Here is a 25,214-nt window from a genome sequence, read left to right on the forward strand (position 1 = left end):
ACTTTAAGTATCAGTTATTGCTTTAATATTGGTACTTTAATAATAATACAGGTGTATTAGAGCCATCTGGCGGGTCACTGATAATTAACGGGGCTCTAGAGCTTGGAAACAAATGCCTGACCACCTCACCATAGTAGGATCCCAAACCTATACCGGCATGAACACTGATGTTATAGTGACGTTACACACCTAGTGCACACATACATATACATACGTTCACATATATATATTTTTTTTCCCTTAGGTTGGGTTTGGATAGATTGGGTTAGGTTAGGGTGGTTTCACGAGCAGCAATGACGGAGACGGTACATACTTTTCTCGGATCAAATACTTATCAACCTGTGTTGTATGCATGGTGGGGAAGAGAGACTTCCGGTCGCAACCCTGCGCTGAGGGAGGCCAGTACAACCTTGGCGGTGCTCCAGGAACGTGAGGCTCATTCTAAGAAACTAATCTGCTCTTACCTGAATGCAAAATTAACTGGAGATTCTAAAATCAGTTGGCTGCCATTTGCCCTGTGGAACGCCTTCAAGTGAGTGACTTGTGTGTGGCTTCCTGCGTATATGGAATGCTCGTGTGTGCGTGTGTTTACATATGTGTATGTGTACCTCATGTATACGTGGGCTTGCGGTGCTAAGAAGTGTCAATATCCTAGAAATAGGAGGTAGTAATCAGCAGCTTAGAAAGGTAGGACATCTTTCCTAAAAATGATGCCTACAAATTAGTGTCGAGTGTCACACTGTATTAGATAACCGACAGCTGAAAAGGCGGGGGCCAAGAGCAGACATTCGGTACTTTAGGCACAACTAGGTGAGCACCCTCAGACGTCCACACAGTGTGGAAGCGGTCACCAGCGATGCTCCGTTTTCTTCTTTTACACTGTTGGGATACAGTAATGAAATCCTACCAACTGTAAAGTGATATGGAGTGTATTAAACCCAGAGGAACACATACTATTTATACCGGAGTCTAAGTGACTACTAACTCGTTAGAAAACGAGGTCACCTGCCGTCCTTGGGGCTGACCTGACCCAGAGGCTGACCTTACTTAGGGCAGAAAGGTATAGTTGCCAAACGCAAGTGGGAGTAATGTTTGCTACCTTTTTGGTAGGCTACAAACGCCTCTCACTTTCTCACCGACCCCTCCCTTTCTCCCTGCTGCCCACCTCTCACACTTTATCCCAGGAAACAAAGGCGACAATAAGATTCATAAACAACTTTGAAAAGCTCTGGAAAATAGGTACCAACAAACAAAATTTCCAAATAATACACATTTAAGTTCAAGTAAATTTATTTAGAAAACAAAATACATCCCCCAAAAATATAAATAAATAATAAATATGTTTATTCAGGTAAGGTACATACATACAAGTTTAGGCTGTTTCACCATCCCCGTCTCTTTACAAGCCCTTCAAAGAACTCGCAACTCTATACAGTGCATTTATACATTTCATATCATAATTATGCATTGCAATTACATTTACATTATTTCGTTAGTTATCACATAATGCAAAATAAATTAATATAATTTACTATCAAATTCTAGATGCAAAATGTTTGAACCTAAAAATTGTGTCACACCATTTTCACACATCATATGATTTGACGTAGGAAAAAACAAAACTACAAAATTTATAATGACAAAGGTATATTCATTTATTTATTTATTATACACCCCATACCCATCTTGTGGGCGGTGATGGAAAGGGTTACAGAGGCACATAATGGGTTCCGGAACTGAACGCCATAGTTAATTTAGTTAAACAATTGACAATCTTGTGAAGCTAGTTACACAATTGTTAATATTACATACATACATACACTATAAATATATAACACCCCGTGAACCAATCCCCACCTCCTCCCCGGTGATACCTCCCTCCTCCCCCCGTGTCGATTCACCGCCGACTTCCTGTCCTCGTCGAGGCTACTAGAGTGATAGTGGTCCTCAGGTAAAAGGGTGAAGCTGAACAAATTAAAACGCCCTTATAAGTGAGGGAAAGATGCTGGCGGTGATCGCGTAAGGACACTAGGAGCCCGGGAACAGCAGCGGGAACGCCGTCAGCAGCATCACTAAAACTGAGGACACCGGCTGGGTGGCCACGCTGGCGCCGTTGCAGCCACTTTCCTTGCAGCAGACGACGCAGTCATATATCGGGGCGGAGTAGTCGCAGAGAAGCCCTAGGGACGCCTCCTCCTCCGGCAGGAGGTGGCAGGGTGAGAGCGCGCAACCCTTCTCCACCCATCGCCTCCCATCAGCTGCAACAATAAATGTTGGCCAAGTAACGACTCTCACGTTATGGGTGAAGCAAGAGCATTGGCAGTTATTAGCAAATGATCACAGGTACTTAGTTGCAGGTATCAAGCAATAATAAAAGGCTGTCTAAGTAGAAATGTGAAAGATTACGTACATATCAGGTGTGGGAGGGACATCCAGCAAAGGAACAAACATGCTAGACATGGGAAGAACATGCCAAGACTAGGAGGGACTTAGGAATTGTAGATGTTTATCTCTCAGAATGTTTGGTAATATGTTTATTGTTTGTGATGTGTGTATACGTATGTATTAACATGATGTACTGAACGGGGTGAGAATAACTTGAGCTACCTCATCCCTTTGTGTGTATTTTACCTCTATAAACTTATTTCAATTTCAATTTCAAGGAGGGACTTCCCAGCTGTGGGAGGGGCATGCCAGATATGGGAGATACATGCCAAGACTGGGAGGGACATGCCAGGTGTGGGAGGGGTTTGTCAGATGTGCAAAAATATGGCAAGCGAGAGTTTCAGGTGAACGAGATAATTCCAGGTATTTAAAACGAGAAACACAGATGCGACAAACACCAGAGACAGTAATAAACAGGTGTAAAGACACACAACAGACGAATACACGAGAGGGAACAATGTAAGGGATTCTGAATTCAATAATACTCAGGATATAAATTCATTAGCTAACCTCTTCCTCTCCAAAACTCTAAGCCTCTACAACCTTCATTGTCCCCTTCTTACCAAACAAGTAACTGACAAAAGATTAAACAATCCATGGCTCACAAGTGGCATTCTCAACTCAATAAACAAGACACATGAATATGAAAAGAAACTTAGGATTGGCCTAGTTTCAACGGAAGTAGCTAAAAGGTACTCATCAATGCTTACCAGTATCATAAGAAAGGCAAAACTTTCATATTATGTGAATAGATTCAATGAAGCAAAAGGCAACCTGAAAAGCACATGGAAAACCATCTCTAGTATCCTAGGAACTAAACAACTCACATAACCAAATAAAACTCTATAAGGATGGGTATACACCATCAACTGATTTAGAAATGGCAAATGAATTTAATAGCTTCTTTTCATCGGTTGGTGTTAATCTTGCCAGTAAAATGCCACAGACTCAGACACATATTAACACATATCTCTCAGGCAGCTATCTAAACTCTCTTCTCCTTTCACCAGTCAGCCCGGCAGATATTGTGTCCATCATACACTCTCTAAAAACCAAGGCAGGGAACACCAGTGAAATTCCGTCCATTGTATACAAGAGCGCCTCCCATGCCCTGGCGTCACCCATAGCTCTACTGTTCAACAAATCTATAGTGTCACACCTTCCCTGATATCCTTAAAAAACAAGAGTAACGCCAGTCCATAAAGGAGGCAATCCGGCGGACATAAACAATTATAGACCAATATCAAATCTACCCATTCTATCAAAAATATTTGAAAAAATTATCTACAAACAGCTCTATTCCTACCTTGTAAAATTTGACATACTCAGCCCCTGCCAGTTTGGCTTCCGGTCCCAAAAGAGCACCAATAATGCAATCATTAGTCTCCTTGACGTAATCTACTCAGCCCTTGACAAAAATGAGTTTTCGATTGGACTCTTCATTGACCTAAGAAAAGCCTTTGATACTGTTAATCACAACTACCTCTTACTTAAACTCCAGCATTATGGAATCCGAGGCCTTGCCCTGGACTACATCCGATCCTATCCTAGTGACAGACACCAATGTGTAACCATCAATGATACAACCTCTTCCACTCTACCAATAACCGTTGGAGTGCCACAGGGCAGCATCTTAGGACCTCTTCTATTTCTTATATATATCAATAATCTGCCTAATGTCTCTAATATTCTTATATCTATATTGTTTGCTGATGATACTACCTTCATCTATTCAGACCCCAACCCACATACATTAAATAATGTTGTGAATAATAAATTAAAAAAATCCACTTATGGATGTCAACTAACAAACTAACACTAAACATAGAAAAGACCTACTACATCTTATTTGGAAGCAAATCATCGAATGCAATTCAGCTACAGATAGACAACATTAACATCAGTAATAAAAATGATTGAAAGTTTCTTGGCCTATTCCTAGACAAGAAACTCAATTTCAGCACCCACATTCAACACATAACTAAGAAAGTCTCTAAAACAGTTGGTATACTCTCCAAAATAAGATATTATGTTCCTAACTCTGCTCTTCTCTCACTATATTATGCACTTATCTATCCCTATCTTAATTATGGTATCTGTGCATGGGGGTCTACCACTGCAAACCACCTTAAGCCCATCATCACCCAGCAAAAATCTGCTATCAGAATAATATCAAACTCTGCTTTCAGACAACACTCAGCTCCCTTGTTTAAATCCCTTAACTTGCTAAATATTAACTCCCTCCACACATTCTCTTATGTCAACTACATTTACAAAACCCTGTTCTTAAATGCAAACCATGCCCTGAAACTCTCCCTGGACAGATGTAATAGGACCCATTATCACCACACCAGAAATAAATATCTCTTTGATATCCCCAGGGTCAAACTTAATCTGTGTAAAGACTCTATGCAAATTAAGGGACCTAGTCTATGGAACTCGCTCCCTAGTGAATTGAAAAGCTGTCAAACTTTTGCCTCGCTTAAAAACAAAAACAAAAAGTACCTAATTTCATCTTCGTAGTTTCCTACACTGAGCTTTAAATTTGCTCTGTATCTAGTGTTACCCAATCTTTATGTACTTAATCCAAACAACTTTATCATTGTGTTCATTGCTGTCTTCTTTTATGTGCTAGCCACATGCTGTATTGTCCCCACTAATTTTTATTAAACTACCATTCAAGCTGTCATTGCAATCAATCTGAGCTACCTATGTGCTTTAATATACCTACAATTTTCTCTCATCTTTTATTTTTTTCTTGCTATGTAACTTATCATTTTTATAAATTTTGCAAGTATTTACCTACTTAAAATTTTCTTAGATTAAGGACCTGCCCGAAACGCTGCGCATACTAGTGGCTTTACAAGAATGTAATTACTATGCTATGTATCCTCACAATCCCAATGCACCTTCTTGTATATATATATATATAAATAAATAAGATAAGATAAGAGCGATAAACAAATAAAGAAGAGCAAATAACGATAAGAGCGACAGGTGTGTAGGCAGCCTGGGGACCCACCTGCTCTCCTTTCCCGTGTCTCGCACCTGTCATACACCTGCTTGTTGGGGCAGGGAAGGAGGTACTCGTCGGTGCAGGCGATGTCATCGCTCACGTTGCACTGGTAGCACGACAGCTCGTTCTTCACGCACTCTGATGAAGAAAGTGGGGGGGGGGGAATCATCAGCTAATTTTGAGGATACAAGTCATTTCGTACATAAGACTATTCACCTTCGGATTTTTTTGGTTGCATTAAAACCTACCTAACTTAACCTAACAGGGAGTTAGAAAGAACTTTTTCAGTCTAAGAGTCGTATATAAGTGAAAAAGACTAGATGACGCTGTCGAAGACAATTCGATACATTGTTTTAATCTTTAAAAATAAGAAAAACGAGTGAAAAGTCACTTCACTGAACTACTGATCGTTAAAAGGTGGGACTTATGAGCAAATGCTCGACCTTGCAAGCTCAGGTAGGTCAAAACACACACACACACACACACACACACACACACACACACACACACACACACACACACACACACACACACACAAGCTGTGACAAGCTGAAGGAATGGTCGAACAAATGGTTGTTAGAGTTTAACCCAACCAAATGTAATGTAATGAAGATAGGTGTAGGGAGCAGGAGGCCAGATACAAGGTATCATCTGGGAGAGGAAATTCTTCAGGAGTCAGAGAAGGAAAAAGACTTGGGGGTTGATATCACGCCAGACCTGTCTCCTGCAGCACATATCAAGCGGATAACATCAGCGGCATATGCCAGGCTGGCCAACATACGAACGGCATTCAGAAACTTGTGTAAAGAATCATTCAGAACTTTGTATACCACATATGTCAGGCCAATCCTGGAGTATGCAGCCCCAGCATGGAGTCCATATCTAGTCAAGGATAAGACTAAACTGGAAAAGGTTCAAAGGTTTGCCACCAGACTAGTACCCGAGCTGAGAGGTATGAGCTACGAGGAGAGACTACGGGAATTAAACCTCACTTCGCTGGAAGACAGAAGAGTTAGGGGGGACATGATCACCACATTCAAGATTCTGAAGGGGATTGATAGGGTAGATAAAGACAGTCTATTTAACACAAGGGGAACACGCACAAGGGGACACAGGTGGAAACTGAGTGCCCAAATGAGCCACAGAGATATTAGAAAGAACTTTTTTAGTGTCAGAGTGGTTGACAAATGGAATGCATTAGGGGGTGATGTGGTGGAGGCTCACTCCATACACAGTTTCAAGTGTAGATATGACAGAGCCCGATAGGCTCAGGAATCTGTACACCTGTTGATTGACGGTTGAGAGGCGGGACCAAAGAGCCAGAGCTCAACCCCCGCAAACACAACTAGGTGAGTACAACTAGGTGAGTACACACAAGACTCTCCTCCCATGGAGTCTCGCCGACCAGAGACCCAGAGCTCAACCCCCCCGCAAGCACAACTAGGCGAGTACAAAGTCAATTTCCTGACGCGGACCTCACTCTTCCTGCAGCGACCGCGAACACGACGAGCAAGAAATGTTGGAGTAAAATGAGGAGATTGGTAACACAGCGACGCGTGACGGTCTGATATTGCATCATCAAAACACAAACGAGTGTTTGTATTTTGGTACAACGCAGTGCCAGCAACATAATTATAGCAACACAAATACATAACCGTCCCTGCAACACTGAACATCAGAAGCAATACAGGAGCACTAGTGACAAAACAACGGCAGCAAAACATAATACACAAGTACTTAACAACGCAATACTCTCTTACAAAAACACAACCAGGTGACATATCAAGACGAGCGAAGCAACACAATAATAAACGTTCACGGGTTCATAAGAGGGTCCTGTATAAGGACTCCTGGGGTCCCGTATAAGGACTCTTGGGGTCCCGTATAAGGACTCTTGGGGTCCCGTGGAAGAACTCCTTGGGGTCCCGTGGAAGAACTCCTTGGGGTCCCGTATAAGAACTCCTGGGGTCCCGTGGAAGAACTCCTTGGGGTCCCGTATAAGAACTCCTGGGGTCCCGTGGAAGAACTCCTTGGGGTCCCGTATAAGGACTCCTGGGGTCCCGTGGAAGAACTCCTTGGGGTCCCGTATAAGGACTCCTGGGGTCCCGTGGAAGAACTCCTTGGGGTCCCGTGGAAGAACTCCTTGGGGTCCCGTATAAGGACTCTTGGGGTCCCGTGGAAGAACTCCTTGGGGTCCCGTATAAGAACTCCTGGGGTCCCGTGGAAGAACTCCTTGGGGTCCCGTATAAGGACTCCTGGGGTCCCGTATAAGGACTCCATGGGGTCCCGTATAAGAACTCCTGGGGTCCCGTGGAAGAACACCTTGGGTTCCCGTATAAGAACTCCTGGAGAAATCTTATCATCTACAAGCAGGTGTGATAAGAATAATGTAGGATTTGTGACAAATGGATGAATGTATTTGTCGCAGCATTGGCGAGTCAGGTGTGCTAGCATGATCTATTTTGTTGTAGGGCTCTACACGCGAGCACGTGGTTGTATGGGGCCCATTGGGGGAAGAACGTGGTTGAAAAATGGGGGAATCATACATAAAAGGTTGGGAACTAAAAGCCTACACCGGGAGGTGTAGGCTGTAGGTGTATTAGTTACTGGTTCACAATCATTGGTCAACTCTGGTAGCAGTAATTACCATAAAATATATGAACACATTTATAAACAAACTTCAATGAATTTTTGTTTCAAATTCTTTTGAAATAGTGAAAAACAGAACAACACAACCTCTTTAACCTGGCGGCGGGCGTGGCGGTCAAATTGAGCCTCCCAGCTGCCAGATTCTCATGCACTTTAATTCGTACCTCGCTCCACCACCCCTCCCCGCTCTCTGTATTGTTTCCCCCTTCCTACTCTCCCCCTCCTTGCTCTCTCCGCCCAAATACCTTGCGAGCCACTACATTATCAGCACATCTTCAGATGGCTCTAACGTATACATGTAGCCACTAGTGCAGAAAGTCACTAAACCAACAGATATTTAAACAATTGAAACAATAAAGACCTTATAATGGAGGTCCCAACCCTACTAACACTATAGCAGCAACCACAAATAGAGAATGGTGGTGGTGATGAGCTGATGGAGACCTCGAAATGAGTCTTACACCAATGACATTCACACGGACATTTGAATCTGATTCACAGATTAATTTATCTGGTACTCATCTAGATGTATTCACATCCTAGATGTACATGTAAGGTTGAGCGTCAACTCCTAGCCCCGCCTTCCGAATATTTTGTAGTTTAATATCAATGTTTTATCTCATTTTTTTTTATCCCGGGGCCAAGTACTCAAGGGAGGACCTCACTAATGCTGTCTATAATACATGGAATTTTTCTTTGTCCGAGTTTTTGAAAGCTGAATGTTGGCCAGTTGGGTATTAAAATAGGTTTCTCATATATAAATATAATATTACAAATTAAAGTTCTATGTATAATTAGGCCTAAGTTAGGTTAGAGGTTTAGGTTCTGCTGGCGATTATTTTGATCAGTAGTACGTGGGTGAAGCATTTACGTAGTTGCGATTCGAAGAGAGGTAGTCAGTGAAGTATATTGAGTTCAACCTAAGTTCGAGAAATATTCGAACATAGTTGTGAGTCGTGCGTAAACCGTTTTCCATTCATAAACAAGGGCTCCTATATGGAATAGTTTTTGGCCTTTGTTGATGAGGACGGGCTGGAAAACGTGCAGTTTAAACAAGGTGATGCATTGAGGTTTTTTGATACGACCCTCTATCAGTGGCACTCCCACCCACCCCGCCTAACAGTGGTACTCCCACCCACTCCCCTAACAGTGGCACTCCGCACCTCAGCATCCAACAACACATCACGTGATCAACTTCCAGTGTCAAGTTGCAGTAGATGACCAGCTAAGAGAGAAAAATCTTAAATCACAAAAACTCAACTCACCTGAAAGTGTGAAAGACGCCACTATACACAAGAGCTTAAAGACCGAAATCATGGTGTATGTATTTTGCTCTTACACCTCTCTTCTAAGGTTCCAAAACTGTGCTTGGAAAACTCTCTTACATTAGAGTATTAATATCCCAAGAGGCCTGGCTCTTTTGAGAGTTCGTAAACACCAAAGTATCTGAGAATGTTTTTTTTAGCCAGTCCTCGAGGAACAGTTAAGACAATATTATAATTTCATAGCAAATGCTTCGTTTAAGTTTACAGTAGGTGCTAAATGGAACCAATGTTTCTGATTTTCAATGTGATTGTTGGGTCGAGGCGTGAATGGTGGGCAGCAACACACGCCTAGAACCCAGCAGCATGTGTGGCTGGCACAACACGCTCAATACAGTGAAGTGGGAAACAACACGCCCTCTACACAGTGGCGTGGGCAGCAGCAACACGCCCTCAGCACAACGGTGTGTGAACTGGGTACAGTGGGTAGCAACACATGCCCTCAGCACAGCGGTGTGTGAAGCGGGCAGCAACACATGCCCTCAGCACAGCGGTGTGAGAAGTGGGCAGCAACGCACGTCCTCAGCACTGGGCGAGATCAGTGTGTGTAGTAGTAGTGGGTGTTCTTGTAGTGTGAGGTGATGACCCATACACCGCGGCTGGCGGAAGCCTCTCCCTCACCCCGCACTTGCTGCAGATAGATGTGTACTGCTGGATACAGCCACTACCACGCCTGCGTTGGCCCTCTCCTCTCTTGCTCTCTTTCACTCTTCATTCGCCCGTTTACTACTCGTAATTTTCTTTGCTTTTTGTTCTCAAATATTCAGCGATGTATTTTTCCCTCGATTTCATTCAATATCTCTTGAGGGAATGATTAAGTCAACCTTTGGAAGGTTATTTACGCCATCTCAATTGCTTACTGACCAGCCATATGCAGTAAGTATAATCTAGTCCTGACTGTAGTTCAGGGTTACTGTAAACTCTGCATATATACAACGAGAAGCAGAGTAGACCTTGTGTAACTCGTCCATCAACTCTCCAAGTCTAAACTAAACTTATCATAATTTTTATTTAATATACAAATAGTTCATTACATAAGAACTATTACAACGTTTATTATGTACATACAACATCAAATACGTAATTTTGCTAGGCTTGTTATCCATGAGCAGCACGGCGCGCTCCAGTCTAAAGTTCATTGAGAACTTTCGTTTATTGCGATGCAACAAGTCAGTAATCACGATGTGATTTGTTTTGCGAAAATGCGGAATTTTATGCCGACTGTATTTTTTATATTTTCTAATAGTTTCTTCACACTGAACATAACAAGTAAAAGATTACAAAATCTACATAAGGCCTCTTGACCCAAACAAGGCAGTTACTATGTTTACAACTAACCGCTTGTCCCTGAGCCCATTATGTGCCTCTGTAACCCTTTCCACTATAGCCCACAAGATGGGTATGGGGTGCATAATAAATGAACTAAACTAACTCGTGTCCTTATCCAATCTGTGCTCAACAGGGTCCAAAGAATTTGTGCCACTAACCTGCAATACTATTTATGGAGCCAGTTCTCTCGATTTACCCTCCGTAAAAAATGCTATGGTTTAGCTCGATAAAAGCATCAGAACCTAGACTACCCGTGAAAAGGATCAGCTGCCCACGGGATGGATAAACTGTTCGGATGAGGGATCACACATAAAGAAGGGTCATCATATCAAGTGATGTACACACATACACAAAGTTATAGAAGATTCAGAGGTATGCCACCAAACTAGTTCCAGAACTGAGAAGTATAATCCTTTCCTTCGAGGAAAGGCTAAGGGAGCTCAACCTCATGTCCCTGGAAGATAGAAGAGTAAGGGAAGACATGATAACCACCTACACAATTCTCAGGAGAATTGACAGGGTGGACAAACTATTTAGTTAAACTAGACAAACTATTTAGCACGTATGGAACACGAACAAGGGGACACAGGTGGAAACTTAGTATCCAAATGAGCCTCAGAGACATTAGAAAGAATTTTGTCAGTGTCAGAATAGTTAACAAATGGAATGCATTAAGCAGTGCTGTGGTGGAGGCAGATTCCATGCACAATTTCAAGTGTAGATATGACAGAGCTCAGTAGGCTCAGGAACCTGCACACCAGTTGATTGACAGTTGAGAGGCGGGACCAAAGAGCCAAAGCTCAACCTCCGCAAGCACTACTAGGTGAGTACACACACCGGCCTCGCGGCTGAATGGGCAGCGCTCAAGTCGTAGTCCTAAGGGCCCGGATTCGATTCCCGGCAGAGACGTAAACAAATGGGGAATTTTTTACCCTGGTGCCCGTGTTCACCTAGCAGTAAATCGGTACTTGGGAGTTAGACAGCTGCTACGGGCTGCTTCCTGGGATGTGTGTGTGTGTGTTTAGAGAGAAATGTGTATGTTGTAGATATAATAGAGGAAAAACAGACTGGTTAGAAAGGCGGGGACCAAGAGCTAATAGCTCGATCCTGCAGACACAAATAGCAAATAAGGGGAGAGAGAGAGAGACAGAGAGAGAGAGAGAGAGAGAGAGAGAGAGAGGGGGGGGGGGAGATTCAGTAGGCTTCAAGATCAATAGCTTCCGCAGAAGCCCATCACAAATTCTAGGCCACTCGTGTTATTACCCCAAGTTAAACCTTAAAGACAACATTGGTTTATATTAGCCAAAAATAATACTACAGTAAGAATTATGTAATAAACCCGACACAAGAAATGTATTTTGTCAAAATTAAGTTTTTTTGTATACTCTACTTTAGTACACATTGTCGTTGCTCGGGCCCCTCGACCAATTTTGCTGGCAGTTTTGTTCAGAGGGGATTGGCTTTCTGTTGTCGTGAACTGCAAGCCTGTACTATGGCTTATCGAGGTCCCCCTCGGCCAAAGGTTCATAATTCGGAGTATCCATATCTCTTGTGGGCATGGACATCAAATAATAGGGATATGTGACCCTGATCTCTGAATAATTAAAAAAAATGGTTACCCGGCAGATTAGAATTGTCACCGTTTTATATAAACAAATATGATAACATCCTTATGATTTTCTCTAAAACATAGAATGGTATAATTTTAAATTCTAGTAGCAAGTGGTTACTAGAATTTAACTAAAGCATGTGCAAAATATTCAAGCCGAGTGATGGGGAACAGGAAGCCAGACAAGGTACCATATGGAAGAGAAAATCCTAATGGATCGGATATAGGAAAATGCGAGATAAATTCTGGAATGTGCGGCACCAGCATAAAGTTCTTATTTTGTTAAACACAAAACCATTTGGATCCAGTTCAGAGGTACGCCACCAAACTGGTCCCAGAGACGAGAGGTATAAGTTACACCGAAAGACTAAACGAGTCTTTGTCTATTCCTCACTTCATCGGAATAGAGAAAAAAACATTTGATTGTCAAATAATTAATTTTCAGGAGGAAGAGACAGGACTTACAAGGGCTGAGTATTTAGACCAGGCGTTTTTTGTTTAATTTATATATTCAAGAGTTCTTACATTCTTGTACAGCCACTAGCACGCATAGTTATCTTGAGGTTATCTTGAGATGATTTCGGGGCTTTTAGTGTCCCCGCGGCTAAGTCTCCACCAGGTCTCCACCCCCAGGAAGCAGCCCGTGACAGCTGACTAACACCCAGGTACCTATTTTACTGCTAGGTAACAGGAGCATAGGGTGAAAGAAACTCTGCCCATTGTTTCTCGCCGGCGCCTGGTATCGAACCGAGGACCACAGAATCACAAGTCCAGCGTGCTGTCCGCTCGACCGACCGGCTCCCAATAGCGTTTTGGGCAGGTCCTTAATCCTAATATTCCCCAGAATACAACCCCGCCAAATCGTTTAACCAGGTACCCATTTTACTGTTGGGTAAACAGAGGCTACAGTTAAGGATTGGCGACCAATAAATCCTCCCCCGGCTAGGATACGAACCCAGGTCAAAGCACTCGCGTAACGCCAGGAGAGTGTTTTACCACTACGCCACGGGGACTGCAGTGTACCCATTTCAGTCATTTTTGCATATGAAAATAATGTACCCAAACGAGCCACAGACGTTAGAAAGTATTGTTTGTGGACGCAAAAGAATGGAATGCACTAAGAAGTGAAGTGGTGGAGGTAAACTCCATACAGTTTCAAATAACGATAACAGATTAAAATGGGCTCTGAACTTACACAACAGTTTAAAAGGGTGGAGAGGAGGAACCTAAGAGTTGTATTTCATTCCTTGTAGGTACAACTAAGGCGAATATAACCTCCGCGTAAGCATTGCTAGGTGAGTGCACCACCTTAGGAAGTCTCCCCAGCGCGCCTGAGGGCGTCGTGGTGGCGGTGGTGGTGACGGTGCTGGAGTCCCCATTGACGATAGTACCGGCCGAGCTGCCGTCGCAGCAACATATCCTCGCCTGATACACTCCAAGACACGAAATCTTCAACGACCTCACTAACAATTCCAGGTATTGAGAACACTCACTTTCTGGGCTTAAATTCAGATTTAGTTTAGTTAGAAGGAGAAAGGTTCACCAGCTGGCAGGCAGCCAACACTAGCCTGTCCTCCTACCACATGTAGTGCAATGAACCTCACCTTTCTCGCCATTGACTAGGGAGACCTTGCTAAGCTTAGCAGCCTTCCGGTCCCTGATAATGATAATCCTATAACATGTATAATATAATAAATATGCAAATATATATTTATTATTAGCAAATTAAAATATTTAAGGACTGACTGTTGCCACTAGAGGCGGCTAATTTATTGTGCACTCCATACTCATCTTGTGAGCGGTAAAGCAAAAGGATTACAGAAGGCACATAAGGTCTTAATCAGACCTCAGAGGACATTTTTGCATTAACAATTACATCTAACCAGTTGCACACCTTATAATTATAATGACAGAGAGCAACAAACATTTTGCACTGCAACATTTATACGCCCCGGCTGCCTGTCTGGATCATCAGTGGAACATATTCATCTAAATAAGAGGAAATGTAGATGTTTATCTCTCAGAATGTTTGGTAATATGTTTATTGTTTGTGATGTGTGTGTATATGTATGTATTAACACGATGTACTGAACAGGGTGAGAATAGCTTGAGCTACCTCATCCCTTGGTGTGTATTTTACCTCAATAAACTTATTTCAATTTAAATTTCAATCTAAATAACCTATCAGGACAAAACAATTATTGTATATCCATTAATTGTGAGCCCCAGCAGCGTCTCTATGTACAATTGACACGATAAACAATGCAGCAGGTTTTCTTCCTATTAGGAGGTGTTGCACATGCTGCTGTGGGAGTATATAAACTCGCCCATCGGGCCAATATTTAAAATTAAAAACAATTGCATCACAGGGACAATGAATAGGAGCTGGCGCCTGGGAGGATGTGTGTGGGTAGCCGTGGCGGTCATGGCAGCAGCCACGCCTCCAATTCCCATTTCTTCATCAAAAACACCGCCGCCGTTGCAAGCATCACCAGCAACAGAAGGGCCGCCGCCGCCACCAGCAACAGAAGGGACGCCGCCGCCACCAGCAACAGAAGGGCCGCCACATATCATCATCATGGTGGCGGACGACCTCGGTGAGTTGGATACACGAAGTTCGTATTATCAGAGTACATTTACGGGATTTATCATTCTCTCGTTTTTGTCCTTATTAAACCTTAAGCTGCATACCTAATTTATGGATCCATTCAAGAGTACACAATTTTAATTATGATAAACAATTAATTCTTATGAATTTATAGATATATTAGTGGGTTCTAGAAAAATAAGTAAACACCTTTAGGTGCTAGAGTTTAGCCTGGGGGTGATACCAGAAGAATTTATCCATAGTGCCAAGGAAAAAATATATAGAATAAAATATCTTGTTCTTATAAAGTTATTATACAAAAATTTAAATTACAGGAAAGTTCTTAAAATAATTCTAGTTAGCATAATTTTAGCACTGAAAATGAAGTGTGATTTATAACCCCCTCCCCCCCTTCTGCCCCAATAGGATATAATATAAATAAAAAAAAATTCTAACTTGTTAGAAAAATCTGTGTTATCCTATTGCAACATTAACTCAGCCGGGTAGATGTTTAGCAATACGGTAACACAGCTCGTGACACACGTCTGACCTGCTGGCCGCCTAACTTGGCGAAGGCTATGACCTTTCTGATATAATGTGACCTACCTAGTGTGACTTGTTGCCTGGTGTGACCATGTGACCGCAGGGGGGTAGAAATAGCCTAAGCTACTCTATCCCTTTGAGATGTATTTCTGTCTTGTCTCAATAAACATACTTGAACCATGTGACCTGGTGTGACCCTGTGTCCTGGTATGACCTGACATGTGACCCTGTGTCCTGGTATGACCTGATATGTGACCTAGTATGACCTGGCGTGCTCTCCGGCAGGGTATAACGACGTGTCATGGCACAACAGTCAGGTGTTGACGCCACACCTGGAGGCCCTGGCACGCGGCGGCATCATCCTGGAGCAGTCATATGTGCAGCCCATCTGCACCCCCACCCGCTCCGCCCTCCTCTCCTCCCGCTACCCCTTCACCATCGGTAGACAGGTGGGTCCTCTCCTCCCGCTACCCCTTCACCATCGGTAGACAGGTGGGTCCTCTCCTCCCGCTACCCCTTCACCGTCGGTAGACAGGTGGGTCCTCTCCTCCCGCTACCCCTTCACCGTCGGTAGACAGGTGGGTCCTCTCCTCCCGCTACCTCTTCACCATCGGTAGACAGGTGGGTCCTCTCCTCCCGCTACCCCTTCACCATCGGTAGACAGGTGGGTCCTCTCCTCCCGCTACCCCTTCACCGTCGGTAGACAGGTGGGTCCTCTCCTCCCGCTACCCCTTCACCATCGGTAGACAGGTGGGTCCTCTCCTCTCGCTACCCCTTCACCATCAGAGTAGAGCGTGTGTGTGTATGTGTATGTGTATGTGTTTGTGTGTGTGTGTGTGTGTGTGTGTGTGTGTGTGTGTGTGTGTGTGTGTGTGTGTGTGTGTGTGTGTGTGTGTGTGTGTGTGTGTGTGTGTGTGTGCTCGGGAGGGGAGGGGAGGAGGGGGTAAAGAATTTTCAACCGTATATAGAAACAAATACAAATGGACTGATTATATAAAACTGCTAAGCTCGCCTCCTCCCCGCCCACAGCACAGTGTTCTCCGACCTTCTGAGCCCGTGGGTCTGGACCTTAAGCTGAAGCTCCTCCCGCAGGCGCTGAAGGACTCTGGCTACCACACTCACGCCGTCGGCAAGTGAGTTTTTCCAGAGTGGGGTTTTCTTACTTAAGGGTATAATCTACTTAAACACAAAAGTAATGAACAACATTCTGAGAGTATTACCAGTGTCCGAGATTACTTTAAATTTAGACCACTGAAATGTACAATTCAGCCGGGCAGGAATGACAACTGCTCACGACAGCTATCAACAAGGTAAAATGCCTAGAGCTCAAGATCTTGATCTTGCCAGATATAGGTCGTGTCTGATCTCGACCTGGTGGTGCTTGGAAGTCAAAGAGATTTCGGTTCGTAGAATTTATTCGATGGGGCTAGTACAGGCGGAGGATCCTTCTATGGGACAGACACGGTAAGTTTCCAGATATGAGGGAGAAAATATTTACTTTGTTTAACCGTCAGACAGCATTTCTGGTCGCTGTACCTTACCATTTTTTAAAAGGTGGCACACCTGATCACTCTTCCCACCTTTCCCCGGCAGGTGGCACCTCGGGTTTTGCTCTTGGGACTATACCCCCACCATGAGGGGCTTCGACACCTTCTTCGGCTACTACAACGGTGCGGAGGATTACTTCACCCACCGGCGTTCTGGGCTCTTCGACACTAGGATGGATTCGTATTACGACCTCGATACGGGCGCCTGTCGCGGCCACAACGACACCAACGGAGAAGATAAAAAGAAACAAGGTGATGAGTCTGAGGGGACAGGAGAAGGGAAGGTAAAATATTGTAGGAGATGAAAGAGTAAGGAAGGCCGAAGCGAGGAAAATTAATTTGAAAGGGAAAGAATTAAAAGGGGAAATTGAAGAAAAAAACGGAGGTAAAGTGAGCAAGTGGTAGGTTGTAGGGAGAGTTTTACATGAAAAACTGACAAAGGAAAATGAAACATGAGAGAAAGTACAAGGAACCACTTGAGAAAACGCAAAGTGGTTCAAGTGAATGACGATAGAACACCAACTATCGTCACTGGTAAAATCTAAGCAGATTAAGCCATGATAGTATAGCAGAAGGCTCTCCTCTACAACTCATCCTTCCTGCTTTTGCTGTTGGTTGACAGGTGCAACAAGGATGCACCTGTCAGCCAGCCAGCCAATTACCTGTAAAGAATCGTGCTGTACTGAAAAACGTGCGTGGTAATCTTAGCAGGAGAGGTTGGCTGCTTAACCTAATGCCGGTAGTGCTCAGCAAAACGTTTGTGTCAGTTGCTAATACCTCACCATCAGGCACTCATCAATGACAAAGGAATAACTGGGTACCGGTCAGTAGTAACTGGGTACCGGTCAGTAGTAACTGGGTATCGGCTAGTAATAATTAGATCTAGATCGGTAGCAATTAGATATAGATAGCAAGTAATTGGTACAGGTCAGTAGTAACGGGGCACCAGTCAGCAGTAATTGGGCACTGTAGCAGCAATAAGTAGGTACCGGTGACTGGTAGACATTAAATCTAGACATTTTGACATATAGATCAAAATAGAGAGGACTAACGCACATCCTTCCCGCAGATGGTAAACACCACGACTGGCTGGACCTGAGGTACAACACCACCCCAGACACCAGCAAGGAAGGAGTCTACTCTACGGTAATTATAACATTTTGGATCTTATAAACAGTTAATTAGTAGAATTCACAAAGAAAAAAAATAATGTACGAAAAAATTCCACAGTTTTAGGAAATATTTGAATTATATATTTTGATAAATTATTTTTCTGAAGTAAAATTTAACGAAGTAAAATTTTCTTTAATTGTTTCACTCTGTCATAGGTAATTCTCGCGTTTTACCTGAATTTACCCTTCCCATTCCGTCCTTCAATAAGACAGTCCAAATTTTGCACGTATGATACTCCAGAGTTAGGCTTACTGAAAATTATTGAAAATTTCAAGACAAGTTATTAACCTAATATAGTTTATTTACTATATTAAAATAGGGTCAGCCTAGGATAAGCTTGGTTCCTGTCTTCTATTTTGTTTCTTTGCTTTCATTTTTCTCTTTCAATATTTTTTAGTGGGGCAAATGGTAGACTTGTACGTTCAAAATTCCCTTTTTGGGGTATATATCCCACTGTCCCTTCGTGCTGTCTCATTGGAGGACGGATTGTTTGGTCTCACTGTCTATACTTTGTGTCGAAGGACGTCAAACAACAGATCATTTAAGTGACACTAAGCTGTTCTTTTTATTTTCATGGCGGCAAAACAATTTATTTTTTCTGTGCTTCTGTCTATTTTCCACCAACTTGTTTTCTCTATCTGATATTTTATACATTCCTCCCGTCATATCTCCCACACTTAATTTATCACTCTCCCACCCCTCATGCCCTCTCACTTTTTATTTTATTAATACTTTAGGTACATCTGCATTTGTGCAGCTACCCTAGGCTATATGAAGGGGGAGTACAGTGTCAAAAAGCTAGCTACGTGATGCTAAAAAAATCCCCATCACACAGGATGGTTAATCATACAGAGGCATGTGATAAGTAGTCTGCACTGACAGACTCTGGGTTCGTTATGAGGCTATCATGCCTTCCTGTCATTACTAGACAACTCTGGGCATCCCTCCCACTCCTTACAGCTACAACTACCACCCATCTATCATCAAGAAGTACAACCTCCCACCTACCTCCCTACCATCACCAATCACCCCTCCCACCTACTTCCCTACCACCACCACCACCAACAACCACCACCACCCACCTAGCTAGCTGTTTACATCCCTGCCACAGCACATGTTCGCATCACACGTGGAGGACCTGCTGAGGACGAGGAGCGCTGAGGACCCCATGTTTCTGTACCTGGCCTTCCAGAGCGTCCACGCTCCTCTACAGGTGCCAGACAACTACACACGCCCCTACGCCCACATCCACGACCACGATCGTCGCACCTTCCTCGGTAAATGACACGTAGTTGCATCATTCATCTTCCTTCCTCCCAGACAGACTATATATTTTTTAGTTTATTCTCAACCACAGACGTGGCCATATATTTGTAGTGCTAACATGTACTCATTTTCTTGTCCTCCAAAGACAGGGTTAGAAATCTGTTCATATATAGTGTAGGGAGTTATTGAGCAAACACAGGTGATTGTAATACTAATATAATGCAAACCAGCATTCATACATTTGTGGATAAAGGAGTGCATATGTAACAGAAGGCAGAACATCACAGTGAGCAGACCTCAGAGCTTCAAGATGTTACCAATGGCGTCCCAATCAAGCAGTACCCGAGCCACTATTTTTCCTAATCTATATGAAGAACTTCCTGACAATGTTCCCCGAGGTTAAACAAATTACGAGGATAAATTCGTTTAGAAAATTGCAAGCTAAAAAATAGTGGGGTTCACAAATAAAGATAGATTAGCAAAGGAAATGAGACGATGGAGAACCGAGGAAATATCCAAAAATAAAGTATTGGAAATAACTCTCCTAAATAATACCCAATGTAATTTTTACAGGGAAATATCGTATATCAAAGTAAAAAAGAATTCAAAGGAGGAGTAGCTGCACTGCTAATAAAAATAGAGGTGAAGTGTTATAAGAAAAACATTCAGGTATGCAAATGGAACTACACGAAATGAATACTAGAAGTCTCGGCCAAGATTATGAGGATGCAGCTAGATATAGCCCACAGAATAAAAGGTTGAACATTCTTAGAACAATTTAATAGTATACAAGTGATGCTCGAGGAAGTAGTAAGATATGGAGTCATAAGCTAGAGGAAATAGTAGATAGAAACTTCCTACCGCAAAAATGTCAGAGGCCGCGAAGAGAAGATGTATACCAGCAAGTTGACCTTGTATTCATGCAGGGCAGAAGCGACAGTACGAGGATAGAATACAAGAGCATAAGGGCAAGCAACCACTGTGTCCTAGTCTCTGATTACCTGGTAATGATGAAGTCACCATAGGAAGGGAGCTTAAAGCTAGCATAAAGGAGATTGGATAATTAAATTACTTACGTCTTACGGCAGTTTAACTGGGAGAGGTAACTTGAGAATAAAAACATAAATAATGGACTTTTCTCAACTATAAATTCTAAAAGCCTGAGGGACGATACATACAAAAGGGAAAAGACCAAACAAATTACACCATGGTCCAGTAAAGAGTGCTTCAAGGTATAAATGGCCAGCAAGTAGGCATGCATGTTTTCGAAATTGACCTGAAACTGCCACATAGCATAAGGGGGCCTGTGTAACTAGCCAATACTAGAAATATAAAAATCTATTGAGTTTACTGTGTGTGGCAGGTATGGTGAGTGCCATGGACGAGGCAGTAGGGCGGGTGGTGGCGGCACTGAGGGCCACGGGGCACTACCACAACTCCATCATCGTCTTCACCACCGATGTCAGTGTTAAGTAATTGTTCATACCTCATTTGCATTTTAAATTTATGAATACTTTAAAATCTCTCTTTAAATTAACATTGAAATTAAATAAAGCAGACACGAGTTTAACCCAAGGTTCTGTATTGCAGAACGGTGGCCCGACCATCCACGGTGCCAACAACTGGCCACTGCGGGGCCATAAGGCCACACTGTGGGAGGGTGGCACCCGAGGCGCGGCCTTTCTGCACTCCCCACTTCTGCCCAACCCTGGCACCGTCTCTCACCAGTCAGTAACTCCTCCACTTGTTACCCCCCTGACAATTACCAGTAGTTGCACCTGCACTTCCATGACGGTCATTCGTCAGTATTTGTTTCCAATAATTCTCCTGAAGTTGTTTATATTAAACTGGTATAAATAACTCCCACAACTAAGTTATGATAACCCGTCATCACGATCCCCAGTTAAGTGTCCACGCCAGTCTCAAAACCTAATACTATAATTTCTTCACTACGTTTAAACCAGATATTAGCGTCACTGGCCACTTTTTAAACTTGTTTCTAAACCTTAATAATATTTATTACTGCTTCATGAGTGCCTAAAGTAACTAAAAGGCACCAAGTTGTGAAAATCAAAGAATCCCGTAAAATAAGATTGATAAATGCAACCCTACATTAATACTACTTTTGACCACTACCTGATTTGCTTTGTAATTTGTTTTTATTCACCGTGACCTGGGGTAACCTTGTGCCTGGTCAGATTAGTGCACGTCACGGACTGGTACAGGACACTAGTGGGCGTGGCTGGGGGTGTGTCACCACCTGACTTGGATGGCGTCGACCAATGGGCGTCGCTCGCTGGCACCGCCCCTCCGCCCAGGACACACATGGTCTACAACATCGACAACACTACGCATTTTTTGGCCGGAGTTCGGTAAGCTAAAGAAAACAAAGACTGTTTTAAGCTTTTCATATTACCACTGACGGGCAAAATTTATCTACTATAACCCAACATTTCCATACTGTGCAGGAAGGGCAAGTTCAAGCTTCTGGTGGGGTACCCTGGCAATGGAGATTGGACTCCGCCCCCCGAGCTCGAAGTCTACTCCACCGGTGTTCCTCAAGACACGTCTGTCAATAGCCTCTTCCCAGCCTCGCCTTCATCCCTTCCTCGCACTTCTTCAGTCCAGCCTGCCACTCAAGTTGAACTAACTGGGAATCTTCTTGGCTCGAGGCTTCCTCAGTTTCCAGTCACATCCGATGCGTTAGACCTTAATGGTGTCCGCTTGGAGAATGGTAGGGGGGCATTCAGTTCTTTGGATGCTTTCACCCAAATGGGGTTGAAATCTCTACCTCAAAAGCATCAAACTCTAGATTTCCAGAGGAAGAAAAGTTCCCGCAAAATCACACAGTTTAAGAAGAAGAATTGGATTTCCACGAAGAGGAAGTATGCAGGTCCTCTCATGGTTAAAATGAGCTTTCCCGAGTTTCACTCAGGTGACAAAACAGTCATTGACCCTAACGAGCTAAGGAACTTTACTACACAACGTAAAGACACTCTCCCAGTGAACAAAACAGCCAAGATCTCAGAAGCCGACACAACCAGCATTTCAGATGTTGATCCATTATCCACAGAAATCGTCACTGCGAATACAAATGCCGCCAATGTCACCCCAACCAGTTCATCAGACACTAACAGAAATGCCTCAGTAGTCAAAATAGACAATTCGTCAAGCTTCGAAACTGGCATCAAATTAGCTCGCTATCCATTAGCACCTTTATCTCACGAGGACGAAAATAAATATTCCCAGAGGACGCAGTGTCAAGAGGACACTGCAATAACGAAGGCGTCAGATCTGGGAACGAATATTCAGCAGCTGCTGGAGCGGATCACTAACAAGAACGACTCCCAGATCAGACTCTACAATGTGGAAGGTATGTGTTGGGCTCCTCTGAATAGCTCGTCTTAATAATTGTCAGAATAATTGAACCTTTGACAAGCCGTTGGCTTCCTGACCTCGTAGAGGACAAGTGACGATTCCGCTCAGGTAAAATTTATGTCAACTTGTATTTATATTATTAATATTTAAGAAAGCAACTTTGTCAACTTTTCCTGAAGGTATAACCGATGTATAAATATTAATATCCGGAGGAGGAGGAGAAACGAGTTTGATTATCTACCATTCTCTAAAATGTATTTCTGTCTCACTCTTCCATACGTATTCATTGTAAGATAAACAAACAAGTTATTGTTGTACTTTAGTCGCCCTTCCATCATATAATTTAATACCAATTCAGCTTTAACTCAAAGTATACAATATACACGCGGCCAGTCTCTGACCTGGTAGTGATTTTAAAATAAAGCAGTTACGGCCATTAAAATAGGAATTGCATGATGCTATTTACTAGTAAGATATCCAACTGATGCAACACCTCCAACTTTCTGTACACTGCTAGTATTGTAAATTTGTATAGAATACATGTTTAATGTGCAGTACAATTTGAAAAGGTTTGTTAAATGTAGAGTACGACAATATACGGTACAGTAGCCGACTATAGCCGTATTTTACTGCCAGTGTAAGGAAAGTCATTTCTTGCATTTAGAGAATATTATTTACATGAACAAAATCATTGCTATATACTATTTATTTTAATATACTGTAATGTGTGTTGTATAATCTGCTATATGAAAACTACAAAACATTTGGAGATAAATAGCCATAAAGGGATAATGTTTCTTAAATCCGGATTTTTTGCGATCCCGGATCAGGTCAGGATCGGGTGTTAAAATCAGATTTTTACTGGGTCTTTCTGAATTTAGTGACTGGACGACAGATTACATCGGTATTAAATGTCTATATAAACTGAGCCTTCCTTTCTCATCCAGTGGACCCGGAGGAGCGAGTCAACTTAGCCTCAAAGCTGGTGGGGGTGGTGGAGGAGCTGCTTCAGTACCTCCTGGAGGAACTGCCGCGGTACGTGGAGGCAGACATCAAGCCTCTAGTGCCGGAAGCCAACCCTGACAACTTCAATGGTGTCTGGTCTCCTGGGTGGTGTTAATGGCCCAAAGAGTGTTGTTGAACAGATAATGACGTTAATGGCCCCAAAATGGTGATATTGATCTCCATGATGGTGTTGTTGGGCAGTGGATGAATTAGTTAGCATCCCCTGTAGGATGGCGTTAGCTAGAAGAACTATCTATATCATGAAGCCTGGGGCATGCTGTTATTTACTATTCTACGTATTCTGAAGTGTTTTTTGTATCTACATATTGTATACAGGTCAATAAATATGAGTGTAAATGCACCCTCTGAGTTACTTATATTTGTTTTTAGGTAAACAAAAGGCAAATCTTTTAGTGATTTAGCTACAACTACCACAACCTGTCCCTACCTCCCCTCCTCCTCACCATCAAATATACCACAAACTAAAATGTGTAGAACATGGTATATGTTACACTTTATTATTGGAAATTCTTTAATCTTCTCCATAGAAGATTAAGCCACTGAAAATTATCTAAAACTTTAACGCTGTTTGCAATATTTGAAGCTTAAAAAAATGCCTAAAACTCCAACACTAGGCTGTTTAAAGCAGTGGCCGCCCTCCCCAGCCGCATTCATCAATTTTAACATACTATATTAAAAATTTAATTGTTTCATATATAAATTAATATTATACATAAAAATTCTATGTATAGTTAGACGTAAGTTAGGTTAGATGTTTAGGTTCTGTTGGCGATTTGAAGTATGTGGGTGAAGCATTTATAGAATTGTGCTTCGAACAGAGGGCGTGAGCGAAGCACTTGTTCCGGAAGTGTTCGGACGAAATCAGTTGTGAGCCGTGTGTAAACAGTTTTCATTCATAAACAGGGGGGTTGGCGGCTGGATTAACGAGCTTGGATCTTTGTATGCGAGGACGGGCTGCGGTATAACAGGGTCCCAGTGGTACAGTTGGGTTCGTTCTCGACACACAATCGAGAATTCCAATTTCGAATCCCGATCGGGACAGAAATGGTTGGGCCCATTTCCTTTCACCTAATGCGCCCGTTCACCTAGCAGTGAGTAGGTACTCAGGGGTTAGTCAGCTTGGTGTGGGGTTGCATTCTGGACGCGGTCAGTAATTCGGCCTTGGGATGACCTCGATAAAAGCCAAAACGTGTATGAATACACTCTGGCTCCCTGCACCCCGACACAATGAATTTTTATTATTATAACTAACCACCCGCAAGGTTATTAGTTTCCCACAGTCAGATACAGAAAGCCCTTTTAGACACATCACAATACCTCAAGG

The 25,214-nt window shown here is 42.9% G+C and overlaps 2 protein-coding genes across 3 annotated transcripts; one reads left to right on the forward strand and one right to left on the reverse strand.

Annotated features, from left to right (window-relative positions):
- Positions 1-384: 384 nt before the first annotated feature.
- Positions 385-24,226, forward strand: LOC123762128 (arylsulfatase B). 2 transcript variants are annotated; one of them, XM_045748482.2, is made up of 13 exons: positions 398-532; positions 13,624-13,846; positions 14,740-14,967; positions 15,786-15,949; positions 16,530-16,633; positions 17,094-17,299; positions 18,117-18,193; positions 19,332-19,497; positions 20,850-20,947; positions 21,077-21,213; positions 21,685-21,858; positions 21,955-22,859; positions 23,812-24,226. In XM_045748482.2, exons 3-13 carry the CDS (start codon positions 14,745-14,747, stop codon positions 23,982-23,984), a joined length of 2,427 nt encoding a protein of 808 aa, XP_045604438.2. In that variant the 5' UTR covers positions 398-532; positions 13,624-13,846; positions 14,740-14,744; the 3' UTR covers positions 23,985-24,226. The 2 variants fall into 2 exon arrangements, with proteins under 2 accessions (XP_045604441.2, XP_045604438.2); XM_045748485.2 differs by lacking the exon at positions 13,624-13,846 and having other exon boundaries at positions 385-532.
- LOC123762129 (uncharacterized) lies at positions 1,288-10,104 on the reverse strand. The gene is made up of 3 exons (XM_045748486.2): positions 9,376-10,104; positions 5,468-5,599; positions 1,288-2,258 (listed from the first exon to the last, which is right to left on the reverse strand). The coding sequence occupies exons 1-3, from the start codon at positions 9,425-9,427 to the stop codon at positions 2,029-2,031; spliced, it is 414 nt and encodes a 137-aa protein (XP_045604442.1). The 5' UTR covers positions 9,428-10,104; the 3' UTR covers positions 1,288-2,028.
- Positions 24,227-25,214: the final 988 nt, after the last annotated feature.

This window comes from Procambarus clarkii, chromosome 34, assembly GCF_040958095.1.
Source record: "Procambarus clarkii isolate CNS0578487 chromosome 34, FALCON_Pclarkii_2.0, whole genome shotgun sequence".
NCBI classification, from domain to species: Eukaryota; Metazoa; Arthropoda; class Malacostraca; order Decapoda; family Cambaridae; genus Procambarus; species Procambarus clarkii.

Coding starts and splice junctions, on each gene's coding strand:
- LOC123762129 (XM_045748486.2), bottom strand. CDS start 9,427: ATGATTTCGGTCTTTAAGCTCTTGTGTATAGTGGCGTCTTTCACACTT. Junction 5,600..9,375: donor GGCGTCTTTCACACTTTCAG/GTGAGTTGAGTT, acceptor TTTCTTCATCAG/AGTGCGTGAAGAACGAGCTG. Junction 2,259..5,467: donor GACACGGGAAAGGAGAGCAG/GTGGGTCCCCAG, acceptor TTATTGTTGCAG/CTGATGGGAGGCGATGGGTG.
- LOC123762128 (XM_045748485.2), top strand. CDS start 14,745: ATGAATAGGAGCTGGCGCCTGGGAGGATGTGTGTGGGTAGCCGTGGCG. Junction 20,948..21,076: donor TCATCGTCTTCACCACCGAT/GTCAGTGTTAAG, acceptor TCTGTATTGCAG/AACGGTGGCCCGACCATCCA. Junction 21,214..21,684: donor CCTGGCACCGTCTCTCACCA/GTCAGTAACTCC, acceptor GTGCCTGGTCAG/ATTAGTGCACGTCACGGACT.